Source organism: Vespa crabro, chromosome 4 (genome assembly GCF_910589235.1).
Source record: "Vespa crabro chromosome 4, iyVesCrab1.2, whole genome shotgun sequence".
Classification (NCBI taxonomy): Eukaryota; Metazoa; Arthropoda; class Insecta; order Hymenoptera; family Vespidae; genus Vespa; species Vespa crabro.
The window spans coordinates 7,135,787-7,155,786 of NC_060958.1; the positions used below are offsets into that span (position 1 = coordinate 7,135,787).

At 33.7% G+C, this 20,000-nt stretch overlaps 2 protein-coding genes across 6 annotated transcripts in view; one reads left to right on the top strand and one right to left on the bottom strand.

The window, feature by feature from the left end:
* Positions 1 to 20,000, bottom strand: part of LOC124423815 — a 90,120-nt gene that overhangs the window by 56,745 nt on the left and 13,375 nt on the right. The gene's annotated exons all lie outside the window — the stretch shown is intronic.
* LOC124423814 (trichohyalin-like) lies at positions 10,746 to 19,559 on the top strand. 3 transcript variants are annotated; one of them, XM_046962033.1, is made up of 5 exons: positions 10,746 to 10,970; positions 13,112 to 13,530; positions 14,077 to 17,026; positions 17,148 to 17,337; positions 17,807 to 19,559. In XM_046962033.1, the coding sequence occupies exons 2-5, from the start codon at positions 13,119 to 13,121 to the stop codon at positions 18,056 to 18,058; spliced, it is 3,804 nt and encodes a 1,267-aa protein (XP_046817989.1). In that variant the 5' UTR covers positions 10,746 to 10,970; positions 13,112 to 13,118; the 3' UTR covers positions 18,059 to 19,559. The 3 variants fall into 3 exon arrangements, with proteins under 3 accessions (XP_046817989.1, XP_046817990.1, XP_046817987.1); XM_046962034.1 differs by having other exon boundaries at positions 10,746 to 10,950; XM_046962031.1 differs by lacking the exon at positions 10,746 to 10,970 and adding an exon at positions 11,017 to 11,187.

A 20,000-nucleotide genomic window follows, 5' to 3' on the forward strand; every position in this document is an offset into this window, starting at 1 on the left:
AATTATGCTTCACAGAGAGAGAGAGAAAGAGAGAGAAAGAAAGAGAGATATTTTCTTGTCTCTCTCCATCTCTGTCTGGCAAGTTGGCATAGTCAACTTTAGAAAGGATGGCCCTCGGGCTAAACGGAGCTTTACACGCTCGAAAAGCGCGAGAATTCTCGGTCTTTTAAGGGTACGAAAAACCTGTCTCTCTCTCTCTCTCTCTCTTTCTCTCTCTCTCTATCCTAAATGTTTACATCTATATATATATATATATATATATATATATATATATATATTGTACATATATATGTATATTTATGTGTGTGTTAGTTGGTCTGCAGTAATGCAGGCCAAAGTATTAAACCAAACGTGGCATGCAATTTTCAGGCACTTTGCGTAATGCCGAAAAACGACTTGAAAATCTTCGACATTTTGTTTATAGATCCTTAAATGACGATCATCTCTAACGTTAGTTTCGTTTGAAGTTAGAACAGACTGATAACAATGAAAAGAAATTTTATACGAAAGCTGTAGTAACATAAAGAAAAAAAAAAAAAAAAAAAGAAAAAAAAATATCTATCGATGAACGAAATGTTATGAACGAAAATTCATCAAATGAAATTAAAAGTTCATTTATCTCTTTCTCTCTCTCTCTCTCTCTCTCTCTCTCTCTCTAACCCAATTTCTTTTTATTTTTGTTTTGTTTTCTAATTTTTTTTTGGCTGGTATAATTATATTATATTAATCGTAAGTATAGCTCTTACTTAGAAAATAAAAAAAGAAGAAAAAAAATATTAAAAACTTTTATACGTGTCCTTTTGTGATGTTAATTGAATTAAAAGTTATATCATGCATATATTCAGTATAAAATTTATATCATGAGTATATTCAATTTGTATGTATACATACATATGATTATTTCATCAAGTATTAAATATGCTACATACATATATATACATATACATATAGATTATATGTAGATAGCATTTCGAATAAAGTTTATCATCGGCTGCAAGAAGAGTTCCATTTAAAAATTAGTGAAAATTTCCATTAAATGAAATTAAAGAAAAGAAAAAGAAAGAAAGAGCTATCCTATGGCCATTCACAAACTTTCCTTTTTCTTTTTTCTTATTTTTACATTTTCAAGTACTTCAGGAAATTATCGCGCGTAATAAATTTCAATCGAACATATCGTATAACATCGTGTACATTAATACATGTATAGATTAGAAAATAATGTTTCTAGATGATTTAAATGTTTTTATTAAATGACAAAGAAAATTTCCTGAGCTCGTTTTTTTCCTCTTTTATTAGGTGAAAAAAGAAATCAGTTTGAAAGATTCAAATTATTTAAAATCTTTTGAACTATCGCGTAAAATATATACTATTTCAAATATACTATTTCTTTATATATATATATATATATATATATATATATATATATATATATATATATATATAAAGGAAAGAAAAGTAGGATAAAAGAAGGAAGGTTCATTACCGAAAAAGAGAATTTAGAATTCTCCGAGAGAAACCTCCGAGAAACGAGTCGTCTGTCTAATCTACTCTAATCAGAAATTACGGAGTGCAGCAGCATCTCCGAAAGATTCGTGAAACCGTATGGAGTCTTGGTTCATGAAGAAACGTAGGGTCGTGAAGAATACCGAGAAAGAGAAAAAGAAAAAGAGAGAGAAAGAAAGAGAGAAAGAGAGAATGAGAGAGAGAGAGAGAGAGAGAGAGAGAGAGAGAGAGCCACGATGAATCTTGGCTTGCCTTCGGAGTTGTATGTTTCTACCCCAACTCACCCCTTTTCTTCTTATCGTTCTATTCGAGTTACCCGGTAAGTGGAAAGAGGGAGAAGTGGTTGGTACGGGGAGGCAAGATGGGTGAGGGGCGCACGTTGTCGAGTCGTAAAACGTGCAATGCCTTCTTTCTAACGAAATTTCTCCTTTCTTTTTCGGCTTTCAACTCTATGTTTCTTATTTCATTCGTATTTCTTCTACCATTTTTCTCTCTTTCTTCGTACACTTTCTCTCTCTCCTTTCTTTCCTTTCTTTCTTTTTTTCTATCTTATCTTATCTTATCTTTTCGTCTTGTTCTGTCTTGTCTTGTCTCAAAAGAGGCGCGCGCGCGTTACATGAAAGAACAAAAACAACAAAAAAAAAAAAAAGCTTTTGACGAGAGATCGATAAATCTTTTACGATTCAATATCACGTTGCTTTTGAGTTGCATTATCATTGCATTGCATCGTTTTATCCTTTGATATCAAAAGAATTTATGCGATTAAATGTTACGAGAAACTTATGCAAGTTTCATAATAGAAATTAATTAAATTTTTCCGAAGAGAATATAATGGTAGAGGTGGATGGGGGGGGGGGTGGGTGGTGGTGGTGGTAGTGGGAGGAGAGGGGGCAAAAAGTACAACGAGGATAACATGACATTTTTTATTTCTTTTTCTTTTTTCTTTCTTTCTTCTATTTTTTTTTTCTTTTTTCTTTTTTCTCTTCTCTTTTAGCACTGATCGATAAATAGACATTAATATAATTAATATCAGAGGACCCATAAATATTTCCTTCCCGATTTGATTGGATCTCGTGAACAAGCAAGTATAAAAAGTATTGAAGAAGAAAAAAAGGAAAAATGAGAAAGGAAAAAATGAAAAAAAGAAGAAGAAGAAGAAGAAGATTAATTGGAAAAAAGATAGGGAAGAAAATCGTTGTGAAATTGATTTATCTATACTTCTTCCCTTGTTTTCATCTCTCTCTCTCTCTCTCTCTCTCTCTCTCTCTTTCTATCCTCTCCCCTCGAACGTATGTACATATCTACACGTGATTCCGTGACGACTGGCAATAGTGCGAGAAATTTAAAGTGATAACCCAATGGACAACCCGTGCATGACGTTGCGACGATTGACGGAAGTGAGAATTAATGAGCGAACGTTTGTCTAACGAAAATGTTCGAAGGCCGGCCATGGTCTGACAAGTTTACCTCTCTCATTTTCCAATCTATCGTGCTCTCGCTACGATTTCCATTTAAAGGACTGAAATGAAATTTTTCAAATGATTACACGAGAACGAGACGTAAAATTATACAATGTAAAATTCAAATTAAAATTGAAATTATTTATCATGTTTCGGAATATATTTGTACTGCAGAAAAGAAAAGAAAAAAAAAAAAAAAAAAAAGAAAAAAAGAAAGGAAGTAAGAAAAAAAAATCTCTATTGTAAAAGAAGATACAATTGACGGACAACTGATACGTTCCAATGGATATAATATTTATAATAATATTCTTCAACAATCAATATTAATATAAATAATTTAAAGGATAATTTAATCGCGTTAAATATATTAGAGAATTTTCCATAACGAGCTTAACGACGAATCTCTAAAGCAACTATTAACGGTCGTAAGTTATCCGTTTAGGGCGTTGGAAATAGGCTTTCCTCGCGCGTTACATAGACGCACGTAACCACTTAAGTATGTATGCATGTATATATGTATGTATGTATATATATAAGCATGCAACCATCAACAGCAGCAAGAGCAACAGCAGCAACAGCAGGAGCATATAGAGATAGGTTAACGTAGAGTGAACGTGAATACTCGCGAAGGGGTCGCTCTAATTATTTTGCTCGTTCTCTTGCAACTAACGTGATATCGGTGTTAGACACTCGAGACCTGACGCCTGTTACATTTCGATACTAATGCATTAATTTATAATCATCCTATATATATATATATATATATATATATATATATATATATATATATATATATATATATATATATATATATATATATATATATATATATTATTTATCGGTTTGCCCTCTCATATCAACCGTTCAATTTCATTCCACTGTACGATTTCATTTTCTCCAATGATTTTGATTATCTTTAAGTAAAATAATCTGTGAATATAAGTAAAATAATTTGTGAAATTGACGAAAATCTTCATTCTAATACACTTTTTACACAATTATTCACATTTTAATATTTATTATATATGTTATCATTGATATTTCAATTAAAACTTGATCGTTATATAATAATAATAATCATCGTTAAATAGCATCGAACACGTGATAATAATGATCAAATTATCATCCATTGATTTAATAATAAATTAACGATAATAAATTATCGACAATAATAATAATAATAATAATAATAATAATAATAATAATAAATAATAATCGTGAGAATGACATATATATAATTGTCAAGATTCTAATTGATCAACATTTAGAATAATTTTTTATTTCACAATGTCGTTCAAATGAAATTCCCTAAATATACTTCTTTAATAACAAATAATCGATTTGAATTATTTATTATTTTCAAATAACAAAGTTAACGATAATATAATTCGACTAATCGATTCGTTTATAAGAATAAACGATAAGACACGATATGTATTCTATAATATATAAAAATTCATATATAATTAACAGCGACATATTATAGACATATATATATATATATATATATATATATATATATATATATATATATATATATTATTTGATTTTTAATTTTCATTTAAGAAAATATATACTTCTTCAAACACAAGGAACAAATTTATTTAAACAAAAGAGAACAAACATTATTTATAATAAGAATAATAATAATAATAATAATAATAATAATATATATATAACGAGTAATATAACATATATTACTCGACGAACATTTAAAACGATTTTCATTAAAAAAGTGTCAATTAGACGAAATAACCTTAAGACCTGTAATAGAAATATATATATATATATATATATATATATATATATATATATATATATATAATATATATATATATAAAATCATCCCGTTTGATTTGACCAAATTAAAGGAAAAATATAATATAAGACATTTCACGAAGTTCGAGAAAGTCTTTTTCGCGTTAAATTCAGAAAAGGGGTAATTAAGTTCAGCTGCACCCTTACCCCCGTTCTCTCACCCACCCATCCCAAGTTAAATTATGAAAGAGAGACGCAAAGTGTATACGACGAAAAGGGTAGGAATGAACCCTCTTCCTTTTCCATCTCCTCCTTCTCCTCCTCTTCCTTCTTCTCCCTTTTCCTCCCTCTCTCACCACCTCCTCCTCATTCTCTCTGTGAAGCACCTTCGGAACGGGTTCTAGAGGTTGTAGAGGACGAGCAGCACTTAAACCAGGATATAATTTGCTGGCAGAGTTTCCGGCCAGCCGACTAAAGAGAGAGAGAGAGAGAAAGAGAAAGAGAGAGAGAGAGAGAGAGAGAGAGAGAAAGAGAGGAAATGGATTAGTGCCGGCAGTCGCTATGGTACCTGCTAATTACGAAAAGTATATCCGTTATTTCAATCGCATTACACATAGAGACCGCACGACGACCCGTCGTTTTCGTCGTCCTCGTCCTCGTCGTCCAATTACTCCTTACAATGAAATAACAATTAAAGTTGTACGTTAAATCTGCTGGTTTAAAAGTAAAAGAAAAAAACAAAAAAAGAAAGGAAAAAAAAAAAAGAAGAAGAAGAAGAAGAATAAAAGAAAAGAAAAAGTATATCCATTTTACGCGCCGCAGCATCGTCTTATCGGTACGAGACCACGAACGTGGTTAAAACTTTTTAATCGTATTCCCCTCCCCTCCTCACACCTTTCTGACTGACTACCACCATTACTCTCCTCTTACACAACCCCCCTCCCTCCCCCAGCCCTTATTAACCCTTTTACACGTGCGTACCTTATAGATTGAAACAAAAGAAAATAATAATAATAAAATAAATTTTAATAATAATAATAATAATAATAATAATAATAATAATAATAATAATAATAATAATAAAATACGCCCGAAATAAAGAAAGTACGCCCGAGATTAGAACCAACCAGAGATGAAGGAAATAATAATGATGATAATGAGGATAATGATAATAATAAGTTTATCATTCCATTAATCCACTCCTGTCATTCTTGTCAGTAAGAAAGAAAACTCCAGAAGTCTTTTCGAGATATTTAAAATTCATTAATAATACGGTTTTGTTGGAAAAGAAATAATGATAATAATAATAATCGTAATCTGTTTTCTTTTTTGATTAAGATTTCTCTTAGTAGAATGTTTAAATCACGTTTTAGTAATTTAATTCTAATTAAATGAAATTCCTTTTTCTTTTCTTTTCTTTCTTCTTCTTTTCCTTCTTCTTCTTGTCTCTCTCACTCTCTCTCTCTCTCTCTCTCCGTCTTCTTTTTCCATTACCATGCAAAAGGTGTGGCAATGGAAATACAGAAAAAAAAAAAAAAATAGAAAAGAAAGAAAAAAAATAAGGCAAATCGATATTTCCAATTTATAAGATTTTTTAATATGAAATTTCGAATCATCGACTACGTAAAACCGTTTAATTGGAAATCGTATCTATCTAACGTTAGTTAGAAAAAATTTCGTTCGACGTATTTATATTCTCGACAGAAAATCAAATGAATGGATGGAGAAATGAGGGGGGGAGAGAGAGGGGGAGGGGAGGAAAGGAGAAAGAGCCAACGAACGAGCGAACGAACGAGAGATGGAGAGAGAGAGAGAGAGAGAGAGAGAGAGAATGAAAAAAAAAAAAATAAAAAAAGAATAAAAAGAATGGATAGATAAACGAATGCGATATCTGATCGATATCTGAGCTTGTTGGTGCGTCGCAATTTCGTGAGCCATTTCGAGTAGGTTGTACATATCTCGTGGATACGGGTACATGATGGAGATCAACGTGATACATTACTGTACAAGTACATGATGTCAGTTCAAACGGAATCTATCGTAAGCGTGAATAAATATGCTTTGCCTGTCGATCAAGGAAAGCTTAGGTCGCACGATTTTACGAACTATTTGCTAGAAGAGAAACAAGAAGAAAAAAAGAAGAAGAAGAAGAAGAAATGAGAAAAAAATCCCTCGACTCGGTAAAATGAACGATTAAAAAAAAAAAAAAAAACAGGAAAAAGAAAGAAAAAAAAAACAAAAACAAAAAAAAAAAGGAAATAGAAAAGGACCATAAATATGGAGGAAAAGGAGTATATATAAGGACACGAATGCATCCTCCATTTTCTCATTTTATTTAATTTAATTTTATTTTATTTTATTTTATTTTATTTTATTTTATTCTTTATCTTTTTTTTCTTTTTTGTTGAGTTATGGTCTAAAAGGAAAGTTTAGCACTTTCGGCGAAACACTATTTCGTTGCCGTGTTCTGAAGGTAGCGATGTAAAAAGAAAAAAAAAAGAAAAAGAAACAGAGAAAAGGGAAAAAATTGGTGTTAAAGGAGTCGAGGTAGTTTGAAAAATAAAGGATGTAAGAGATGGGTAAACTAACAAGATATATATATATATATATATATATATATATATATATATATATATATATATATATATATAAAAGAAAGAGTATCTGTAATAAAACTTCAAACGAACAAAATGAATTTCTTTGTCCGTGACAATTTCTACAATTAAGTCGAGTATATCGATGGCACAAATGTGGTACCATTTCTACCATCTAAGTATCATTACACGTACACAGAAGCATAAGATTGTTTAATAGATTTATTTTTGATCAGACTATATATCTATGTACATATCTAACTTCTTCATGCCAAAAGTTATCGTCTTAATGTCGTATAATTAAGATTATTCGTGATTTAAATTGATTCGTTTGATCACGATGATTACGATGATTATTAACGATGACGATATAATAAATATTTTCGAATAAATGATAATTATTTTATCATGTTGTTATATATATATATATATATATATATATATATATATATTGGTATATATATATTGGTATATATGTATATATATACCCTGTACCTTAATACTCGTTAAACTGTTAGCTAGATTTAATGTATAGTATAATTATCAAGGTATATCAATGTAATAATAATAAAGCTATAATTCGCGTTGCGTAACGAAGTTTATAATTAAACGCTACGATATACATATATCACTATTTGAGAGGGAGTGCGGGGTGAGGTTGAGGTAGCATAGGAAAGAGATGAGGGGGCGGTGCCAATTTCGATAACGTAATCGAGAATTTAAAACGGCACGGGTTAATGGGAGATAATCCCAATCGTCTATTACCATGCGGTGCCAAAGTTCAAACGAAAAATTTCCACCTGTGAAATTTGAAATCGAACGAATCTCTCTAAAGTTGAAAACGCGTTAAACTCGAAATTCTATCTGGCTATCGAATATACTGAAATGGAAAAGTGTCTACTATGATTAAACTACCTTTTGTATCTACGTGTATAGTTATATCGCGAGAGACGAGTTCATTTTCGATATTTATTATAAATTAATGATGATAGCACACGTAATACGCGTGTTTTATAACTTGTTGTACTATATATTTTTTTCTTTCCTTTTATTTGTTTCCTTTTTCTAATTTCTAAGGCAAATTAGTTTTTTCTTTTTTTTTTTTTTTTCTTTTTTCTTTCTAATTTTTAAATCAAACGCGTTACTTATATTCATTCGTTCGTAATCGTTTGCATTGTAGAACGATTTTAATCTTTGAATTGTGCACATCTCAAAAAATAATTTTCAATTGTACACTTGGGATGTCCTACGACCTAGACACTTTGAACAGCTGTCATTTATATAGAATGAATAATTTTCATTTCAAAAAAATTCTATATATTCCTTGAAGCCACGGAAATAATAATCAGTAGTCTTGAAAATACATTTTCAATTTTGACATTTTAAAAAATATTCATGAATCATGTAATGCGCAAAAATTAACCTTTTACGTTAAAAACCAAATATCTTTTTTAATTTTCAATATTTCGAGAAATGAATTAGTGGCATAATCATTTTGAAACGAGTCTCTTCCAAAAAAAAAAAAGAAAAAAAAATGTACTGGAATGGTCGTTACAAAAAGTATAGTTTATTTCGAATTACAAACATAACTTATTTTGAGAAGAAAAAAGTAAACAATTGTTTCATCAATCTCCATTATTTTCTGTTGTTTCTTTTTTTCCATTCATTTCATGGAAATATTCATACATACAAATTCCTATCTCTACAACGTGTTATAAAAGTACAAAATTAAAGTACAATAAAAAGAAAAGTAATTAAATATTTATTCATGATCCGATGCATTGAATGCATAAGTCAACGTGGTGATCATTGAAAATTCGCCGTCTATATGAGGAACATTCAATTATAGTTTTTCTTTCTTTCGAACGTAAACAAATCATACATCAGCATTATATTTTATATATCATAACTTTAAATAATTCATTTGCATCCTGTTCAGCATGAAATTCAATTATTTCGAAGGAACGGCATATTGAAATGCATTGATAAATAATCCTTAGGAAGATACTTATAGAATTTCTTCAGATAAGATTGAAGAGATATTGTAAAATTTCTAATAGCATTTTTTACAATATTTCAATAATATTCTGAGATTTATAATAGTCATATCCAACAAATCGAAGAAAATTCTTATTGGTCAATAATTAATTTTTAATTATTAACTGATTGAACTATTAATTGATGAATAAATGACATAATTGATAAAAAAAATCGACTCTCTCTTTACTTTCTTATTATAATACTTTATAATAGCTGATTTTTCATTTTCATTGATTGCATTTGATATTCATTATGATATTCATTATAAGATTAGAAATTCATTTCTATTACATATGTATATAGTATCACATTGTTTAAAAAATTTATGGACTAAAAATTGTCCATAATGAAGAAACAAAAATTAATACAAAAAACAACTCACTATGCACACAGGGTGTGGCACACTCAAGATTTTACGAACTTAAACTTTACTCGATCACAACTTAGCGACTAACATAACGCGAACTATTCTGATAGTTGGCATATAAAGATACATATCTCAATTATAGATAAATGACGGGAGAGATAAAGTCTAATTTACAAATATTATTTACTTGTTTACAAATATTTAATTGAGCTTAAAGTTGATCTGTAATGTTCAACACCACAGGTGCACAACTAGGGTTAAACTATGTGCGCTCAATGATTACTAAGTTAACTTAAAACAACTCGTTAAAATGAAACATCACGGATAAAAGAAATGATCCAACGTGATTGGTCGAATGTTTAACTAACAATAAGTTTGACCGTGAACGAGATGGAAAAAAAAAGAAATAGAAAAAAGGAAGAAAAAAAGAAATCATTGCTTTACGTACAATATATATATGTGTGTGTGTGTGTGTATGTGTATGTGTGCGTGTGCGTGTGTGTGCGTGTGTGTATAAACGTATCATCCTTGATTTTTCTCTGACGATTAATCAAAAGAAGTACACGGGATTCCAAGTCACGTTTACTTCCCTAATTTATGAATTCCCAAGTAAATCATGTGTTATGTCCATAGATATGAAAATATACAAGTAGATACGTAAACACTTATACACGTACATACGTAAACACTTATACACGTACATACGTACATACTAACGTAATCGCTATCAACGATAATAGGAAACAATCCTTGAACGACATTAACAAAGGAGGGTCAATTGAAAAGTGTACTTTTTATTATTCATGATGTCAGTAGAAAACAAAGATGAATAGAAATTGACATAACCCGATGATACATACGTAACTATTGATACATAGAAATCGTTCGAATGAAAAATTATCGACGTCACTGACGTTACGGTCGCAACGATAAGGACACATAATAAAGAATAATAAATAGTAGTAGTAGTAGTAGTAGTAGTGGTAATAGTAATAGTAAAAATAATAATAGTAGTAGTAATAGGAATAGTAGAAGTAGTAATAGGAATAGTAGTAGTAGGAATAGTACATATATGACATTTGCATTCTTAAATACGTCTTTGGCAAGCGCCAACTTAGAATTAACTTTAGTTGGTTCGCGTTGGCACGGCCAGTGTGTCAAGATCATTCGATCTATCTCGTCTTACCCTTATTACTCCTCCGAAGAGAAGAAAGAAGAAAGAAGAGAAGTAAAAAGGATTCGATTATAGTGAGAGACTATATATCTCTCTCTTTTTCTCTCTCTCTTTCTCTCTCTCTCTTTCTCTCTTTCTTACTTTATATATCTCCCTTTTTTTTCTTAACTATTACTCGTTGTATTTAAGAACGTGAAGTAAATATCGAAAGTGTATTCCGTAGAAAATGAGCAATAAAGTGTGACGGTAGATGAATCCGACAAGACTTAAAAGAGGAACGCCCTTCAAGCGGTGTGTGTATGAGAGAGAGAGAGAGAGAGAGAGAGAGAGAGAGAGAGAGAGAGAGAGAGAGAGAGAGGAGGGGGGAGAGAAAGAGAGAGAGGGAGAGAGAGAGAGAGTGCTTCGCGATCGATATTCGCGAGAGGTAGAATACTAGAGGGAGGATAGAGAGGGACAGAGAGAGAGAGAGAGAGAGAGAGAGAGAGAGAGAGAGAGCTTTTGGTTTATACTACGATAACGGTAATTCCGCGGTCTACCCACCTTGTCTACATCTACCTCGAAGATTATGGCCAAGGAAATACCTGACCTTCCCTGTTCCGCCACCCTCTATCCACACCACCCTCCTCCTCTTCGCCGGTCACGGCACGTACACGATCCGATAAGATCTAGACAAATCATAGGCGCGTGGACATTCGCCTAAGTATGATTTCCATATAACGAGATCGATTCTATACATCTCCTATCAATTTGATTTCATCTCGTTATTATTTTCTAATTAATTAGTAACTAAAAGGAAAGAGTGAAAGAATAGATTCGAATTCGAACACCCAAATCGTGTTTTTTTTTCTCGATTTTAATTTACATATACATATATATATATATATATATATATATATATATATATATAAATATATGATATATGAGATCGTTATGAATTAATTATAATGTTATTACGATCGTTTCGTGATTAGTTCAATTATTTGAAAAAGATCGTCGGAAACTAGACATTAAAATTCCAACTGAGTTTGATTTCACTCGGTTACACGTGATACAATTAATTTTTAAATAATATTCTACAATCGTAAAAATTTCAAAGAAGCATGATCATCCTCTTTATTCTTCTTTCTTCTTTCTCCTCATCTTCGATCTCTCTCTCTCTCTCTCTCTCTCTCTCTCTCTATCTCTCTCTTTCTCTCTCTTTGGTTTCCTACGAGACTTCGACACGCGAACGATAAATTTGCAACACGCGGGGGGTATAACCTGCTAAATGTTCAATGAAAGATTTACAGACCGATTATCTATCCCTACCGTTCTATCTCATGAGAGTAAATCTTCTGCATGATTTATCAAATTATGTTCTACCTTCTCTCTCCCTTCCACCCTATAACTATTTCCTCCTTAATTATCAAATTTTATCGTAGACAAAATGATTTTATCGAATATCAATTGATCGTCTGTATTAAATTTACATAATTACATAGTAGCGAATCCTTTGATTTTAATTTCTTTTTTCCTTTTTCTTCTTCTTCTTCTTCTTCTTCTTCTTCTTCTTCTTTTTCATTATCATCTTCCTCTGATAATTTTTGTAATATTTAAAAACGCGTATAGAAACGATAACAATATCACGCGGAAAATCTCGAATATCGATGAGTTCGAATATTACAAATTGTACGGACGGTCTTTTATTTCGATTGAATTACAAAAAAAAAAAAAGAAAGAAAAAAGAAAAGAAAGAAAAATATACTTCTATTATTTATTTTCTCGCACGCAAAAGAATAAATATAATACAAGATCGTAATTGCGATAATCGCTTAAAACGTGATAACAATTGATTTCTAGCGGAACACATCGCGAATAGACCGAATAGATGAAATCGAATGAATTAAAAAAAAAAAAAAAATGAAAAAAAAAAAGAAAACGAACTCCCATTTCAGATTACGTACGAATAATAATCCTTATATGATATACACCTATCCAGTTGAAAAATAAACGATCGAGAAACGATGAATGAAAAAAAAAAACAAAACGATCAAAGTATTGTGAGAAATGGAATATCGATAAATCGTTTCGCGTCGCGGAATGGGGGAGGTGGTATAAAAAGAAAAGAAACGCTGAAGAAGAAGAAGAAGAAGAAAAGAAAAGAAGGAAGAGGGAAAATAGAAAAGAAAAGTGAGAAAAGAAATGGAAATAACAAAGGAGGTTCGTTTGATCGTAGGAAAAGAATGGAGAGAAGAAGAGAAGGAGGTGGTGAAGGAGGTGGTGGAAGAGGAAAAGGAGGAGTGACAGTAGTAACAGCAGCGTTAGCTCTGGCCACGGCCTGTCTGATGGTGCAGGGTGTGGTGGGTGCAGCCACAAGCAATCCTCTACGTGCCTCCCACCTCCTCACCCTCGATCAATACGCCCCCCCTTCACCCCCGTACAACAACCATGGACTGCTCGGGTTTTACGGAAGAAGAAGCAGCAACGACGGAAGCTTCACGGAGGAGAACGTGAACCAACAGCAGCGCTATCATCAATATCAACAGCAACAGGAACAGCAGATTAATCGGAAGTTCCAAGATGATTCTCACATCTATCGATCGATCAACGATCGTCATAACCGACGTGGCTCACTCATTTCATTCTCGGCCAATGGTAAGTGCCAATTAATCCAGTATATATATGTCTCCGATCTCCGAGCTCTCTTTTTCTATATATATACATATACATATATTTATATATATATATATTTCTATTTCTATCTCTATCTCTCTCTCTCTCTCTTCCGTTACGTCATCAGTGATTTAATTCTGTCGCTTCGATTAATCCCGAGCCGCGAAATGCTATCAAATTTATTCGTTCGATTCTACCTGAAACGAAGTAAAACGTCATTTCCATTTGCGCCCTTCTTTGCGACCATTTTCACCGTTCCTTCATCAAATCTTATCGTTTCACAATTTAGGAATATTATCACGGACGATATCAAACGGGTTATATTAATTATCGCTTGTATTATAGAATCTATAGAATGTCGCGTAAAGTTTCTTAAAAGGGAAAGATCAAAGACGCGAAGGAGAGAAAAAGGGGGGGAGGTAAAATAGTCCGGCAGAGAGAGACAGAGAGAGAGAGAAAGAGAGAGAGAGAGAGAGAGAAGGGAATGTATACGAATGGGTAAGGCTAATTATGTAAAAATCCTTTCAGATTTGTCGATAGGAAAGGTTTACGACAACGATAACGTAGGAACGATCTCGAGAGACTCGGTCAGTACGATCGTTACTCAGAATGACAAGGAAAGATCGAAGCATTTATCCGGTAAGAATGAATACGATGGGAAAAAGCCCGGTGGCGATGATTACGTTGTTCCACCAACCGAAATGGACGAGCCTTTCGTGGCTGACGAAACGTTTCAGGACGAAGGTCCTGGTTCGGTAGAGATATACAAATTGGATTTGTTTGAGGGTAGGAAATCCTTACCAAGTCCAATGTCTAACGTAAAGGGAGTAATAATGACGGGGTTGACGGGATTAACGTTACCAACCCCGACATCTATCGCTACATCGGCTACGATGAGAATAGGTAATAATAAGAGCAAAATGCCAAAGAAAAGTTCAGGGCTAAGTTGGAAGGTTGGAAAATCGTCAAACGGGTTGTTAAAGTCAACGACGATAACCATGGTTAGTACCGGTAATGATAATGATAACGATGGCGGTGCTACTGGCAGTGGCACCAATAATGATACCAAGGACCTTCACGGTAGATCGAATTTCTTGGATTCAGAATTAAGGTCGGAAGTACCGAGTAACGTTGAAGCTTTTGGAGTTGGGGGTGTGCCCGAGTTACAAGTTGGTTGCGAGGGTCTCGAAGCTCCTTCCTCTTCTTCCTCCTCCTCCTCCTCCTCCTCTTCCTCCTCGGCCACTTCCTTTTCCTATTTCTCACCCTCTTCTCGAAAACTGAAGAGATCCGTTGAGAAGATCGAGAAAACCGGGGAACCAAATGGTAAGGCAGAGCAACCTACGGCACCGTTCAATGTCGTACCGATATCACTTGATCTCGACTACGATATATCCGCCGAGAGTTACGAGGAAATGGACGAGCTCTTCAAGTTAAAAAAGTTAGAGACCGAGCCTAAGAGAAATAAAGAGAATCGTGGCGACATAGACGCTATGGTAAATGATTTTTTGATTCAGGATAGAAACATCAAGGAGAGATTACCTGTTAGAGGTGATCTCGGTAATTCGAGCTCATCGAGCGCTGTCGAATCGATTAAAAACGTTAACGATTTGAAAGGTAGTAGAAGGAAAAGGAGTAGTGGTAGTAGTAGTAGTAGTAGTAGCAGTTCATCGTTATCCGATACGAATACGAGCGGATACGTTTCACGTTTCAATGGTCGTTCTCGAAAGTTGTTATGGGTCGACAGTGAGAGGGACTCCGGTTTATGGGGTTACGGTGAGAACGAAGGTCTAATATCTAGCGACGAATTGGATACCGAACAAAGAAGACGACAACAACAACAACAACAACAACAACGACAACAACAGGATAAGAACATAGTCAACATTCAAATCGATAAGATTCGAGAGGAATACGATAGATTGTTGAAACAGCAAAGAATAGAGGAAGAGGAAAGATTGCGAAGGGTCAAGGAACTCGAGGCAAGAAGATCACCGACGTCGAACTCCGTTCGAGATGAGGAAGATAGAAGGAAGAAATTTTACGAGGATAGAACGAGAATGGAGGAATTACGTAGACGTGAGGAAGCGCGAAGAAGGGAGGAGGAACATAGAAGAAGAAATTTGATAACGGAGGACAGAAGGGATTTGGAGAACAGACGAAGAGAATGGATGGCCAAGAGAAGAAAGGAGGAAGAGGAGATGGAACGAAGGAGGAAATTGTTGGACGAAGAGAGAAGGAGACGGGAAGAATTGGAGGAACGGAGAAGAATGAAAGATCTGCCTGTAGCGAATTTACAATTGGCTCGTTATAATTTTAATAAAAACGAAAGTAGAGAAAACGAGGAAGAGGAGAGAAGGAAATTGGAAAGGGAATACATGGAAAAAAATCGTCTTTTAGAGAGACAAAGAATGGAGAATGAAAGAAGAAGGCAGATGTTAGAGGAGGAGAGAAGGAGAAGGGAGGAGGAAAGAAGAAGAGAGGCTATGACGGAGGAGAGAAGGATTGAGGACGAAAGAAAGAGAATGGAAGAGGAAAGAAGGAGAGGGACATTGGAGGACGAAAGAAGGAAAATTGAGGAGGAAAGAAGGAGGCAAGAGTTTGAGAAAGAAAGATGGAGAATGGAGAATGAAAGAAGAAAGCAAATGTCGGAAGAAGAGAATAGAAGAAGAATGGAAATGGAGAGATCGAGAAGGTATAGGAATAACGTGACGCGTGACAGAAACGACGACGAGGAATATCGAAGAAAAAGAATAATGGAGGAACGTCAAAGGAGACTAGACGAGGAGAGAAAGTTGCAGGAGTACGTGAGAAGAAATCAACCGGTCGAACTTAGGAAGGATGAACGAAGAAACGAACATTGGAACGTTTCACGAAGATGGAGAGAAAGGGAGGAGGAGGAGGAGAAGAAGAGGCAGATGGAAAGGGCGATGGAGGCTGTCAGGCAAATGAATCGATCCAATAGATATCCACCAAGTTCGGGATATGAGAGGAGAGAGCACGGTCCCTCTGCTCCGACTTACATCGATCCTAGAGTCTCGCTGGACGAGGCTAGAAGGAGACAGGAGATTGAAGCATTGGAACGACGACGTAAGGAGGAAGAGGAGCAAAAACGACGAATATTGGAGGAGGAACGAAGGAGAGAGATCGAGTATAAGAGGGAACAGTCAAGAAGATATGAAGAGGAAAGAAAGAAGATGGAAACGTTTAGACTCGAGGAAGATAGAAGGGCACAGGAAATGATCGAGAATCAGAGAAGAAGAGGTATGACATCTGTGCGAAGAGTCGGGCCTACGGCTACCGTAAGTTCTGTTCTTCCGGTTTTGGAGAATTTAATGGAGAATCGAAGAACAACTGAGATACGTCAAAGGGAACGACTGAGAGAACAACAAAGAGAACAACAAAGGATCAGGGAGGAAGAAGAGAAAAAAAGACAGGCGATTATAGCACGACAAAACGCACGACGTCAGCATGAGAATAGGTGAGAGAATGTGATAAATCATTTAAAATTATATCTTCATCATTTATTTTTCAAATTATTACGTATTTTTAATAATGATCGAATATGTTAAATAATATAAAGATTTTCGTTTTACCAATAGTGCCAAAGCCCAATGGGAAAGGGAAGATAACAGGAGAATTATGAATGAACAATATAGACGGCATGAGGAAGCCAGATTGAACGCGTTACCGGTTAGCGCTAGGATAATAGTTCAACCCAAAGGATCCTTGCCTCATTCAAGGCCGACGTTCATGTCGAGGGCAGGATTTGAAAACGAGATCAATTTCCCGGTGAGCCATCCATTTGTCCGTCAAATTGTTTCACGCTCTTGTCTTGTGTATAATCGTTGATACAACTATAGACAATTAAACATAGTTCGTGACAACGGATGTACTGATTTCAAACTTTACGTGAACACGTCAAATCACTTACGTTCACGTCAATATATCTATCAATGGAAACGTTTGTCAAGATTTATAGATCGATCTATGAACGATATAGAAATTCAACAATTTTTCTTCTTCTTAGATACTTTCATTGATAATATGACATGAAACGGAACGATCGATAGTTCGTATTATATTGCATTAACAGAAAGAAATTTGTTATTACGATGTAAAAAAGAGGGAAAAAAAAGAAAAAGGAAAAAAAAAAATATCCTTCGATATAAAAAGTCTAATTCATTTTATAACTTCGAAAATGTCTAATAACATTTATCTATTGATGTTAAAAAATTTCATAATTTTTCTCCATTTATAGAACGTAAATCGACGCAACAACGGAGTACAAACGACGATATTTCCACCATACGTTCGAAGTCCTAATCCTTGCGTTTGGGCCGTCGTTCATTGCTGTCCAACTAACACGAATCGTCTCGTCACGTGTTTCGAATCGCTCGGTTGTCCCGGAGTGAATTGGGATCCAAATCCCTGCAGAGGAGCCATCGCGGATGCTGCGAGAGAAGAGGTCATGAGATTTTACAATTCACAGGAAGAGGACGACCGTAATTGAGTGACCCCAGCCAGCCATCACCCATCCACCATCCTACCTACCTACCTACCTACCTACCTACCTACCTACCTACCTACCTACCTATCTACCTACCTATCTACCTAACACCCTCGAATTTTCGAAATCAACCGCGTATGAAAGTGACTTTTCTTTCTCTGTCACTCTTTCTTTTTCTTTTTATTATTCTCTTGTTTTTCTTCTTTTTTTTTATTTTCTATCGATCTTCATATCTTTCCTTTTCTTCTTTTATTGTTTCTTATTTTTTCTTTTTTTTATTTCTTTTTTTTTCTTTTCTTTTTTTTTTTTTTTCTTTATTTTCTTCCTCCATTATCAATCTCTCGTTTGCGCAACGGGCGCGCGCTTGAAAGAGAGGAAAAAAAGAAAAAGAGATTTTTTTAAATGACAAAAAAAGAAAAAGGAAAAAACATTCAGAAAGATATCCTCGCATTATAGAATGGAAATTAATTGCAAACGTATGAGCGATCGACCATTAGTATTGAATAGCGGTAAAATTTTTCATATACTGCCGCACTTGGAGATGACTAACACTAAGTATACGTATAGTCTAATATATTTTAATATATACCATATATATATATATTTTAATATATACCATATATATATATATATTCTATATACATATATATATATATATATAAAAGAAAAAAAAATATGTACAAAGACGATGTATTATTCTGAATGCTGAACGTTCTTCTAAGGACAAAAACTCTAAAAATGAAAATCTTTTTTTTCTTTTCTTTTTTTGTATGTAGACGATAATATATCTCTGCAGCTTCTTAATATGTGATATAGATAGTGCGATTCGATTTAATGTAATATATTACGAATATTTATGTGTGTGTATATATATATATATACATATATATATATATATATATATATATATACATATATATATATATATATATATATATACATATATATATATATATATATATATACACATATATGTATGTGTGTGTGTGTAACATATGGAATAAATCGATTTCTCAATTCGTCCGAAGATTATCAAATTCTTAAAACGTCAGAGAGTCTTTTCACGATCATAGAAAAAAAAAAAAAAAGAAAACAAAAAAAAACAAAAAAAAAGAAAGAAAAAAGAAAAAGAGAGGAAAAAGAAAGAAGAAGTAAATACCGTCTTTTTCAAAGACAATTCTTCGATCTCCGTCGAATCTTTCGAATCATCTTCTTCGATTTATCGAATACTGGAGATACCACTTTGGTAAAACTATCGGAAAGAAAATTGCACGGTTTCCGAGTGCGAACGAATTCGAAACTTAACGTTAAGAAAGTTAAGAGTTTCTTTTTATATTTTTTTTTTTTCTTTTTTTTCTTTTTCTTCCGAAGATTCGCGCAAGAGTCAAGAACCGAGAGAGAGAGAGAGAGAGAGAGAGAGAGAGAGAGAGAGAGAGAAAGAGAGAAAAGGTGGAGAAAAAAAGATAAAATGGTTGGCGTGAAAAGCGAGAGAAGAAAGTAAAAAGTAGAAAAAAAGAATTAGTAGAAAAGAAATAAATGAATAAAAATAAAAAAAATAAATAAAAAGATAGAAAATGAAATGAGATAGATAGATAGATAGATAGATAGAGAGAGAGAGAGAGAGAGAGAGAGAGAGAGAGAGGCAGAGAGAGAAAGAGACAGTCGACGACGTAGGATTGAATCAAACGAAAGTTTCAAAGCTCGTTTTACTCGTATTTATCTCCTCGTCTCTAGTTTTTCGTCGTTCATTTTTCTCTCTCTCGCTCTCTCTTTCTTCTCAATATCGTCGTCCTCGTCCTTGTCCTCGTCGTCCTTGTCGTCGTCGTCGTCGTCGTCGTCGTCGTCGTCGTCGTCAACGTCAACGTCGTCGATAACGAGGCCATTCAACATTTAAGAGCTTGCAAACGTTTCCCGTCCCAATCAGCCACATTGTACATACATTCGA

Coding starts and splice junctions, on each gene's coding strand:
- LOC124423814 (XM_046962031.1), top strand. CDS start 11,147: ATGAATCCGACAAGACTTAAAAGAGGAACGCCCTTCAAGCG. Junction 11,188..13,111: donor AGAGGAACGCCCTTCAAGCG/GTGTGTGTATGA, acceptor GTTTGATCGTAG/GAAAAGAATGGAGAGAAGAA. Junction 17,027..17,147: donor CGACGTCAGCATGAGAATAG/GTGAGAGAATGT, acceptor TTTTACCAATAG/TGCCAAAGCCCAATGGGAAA.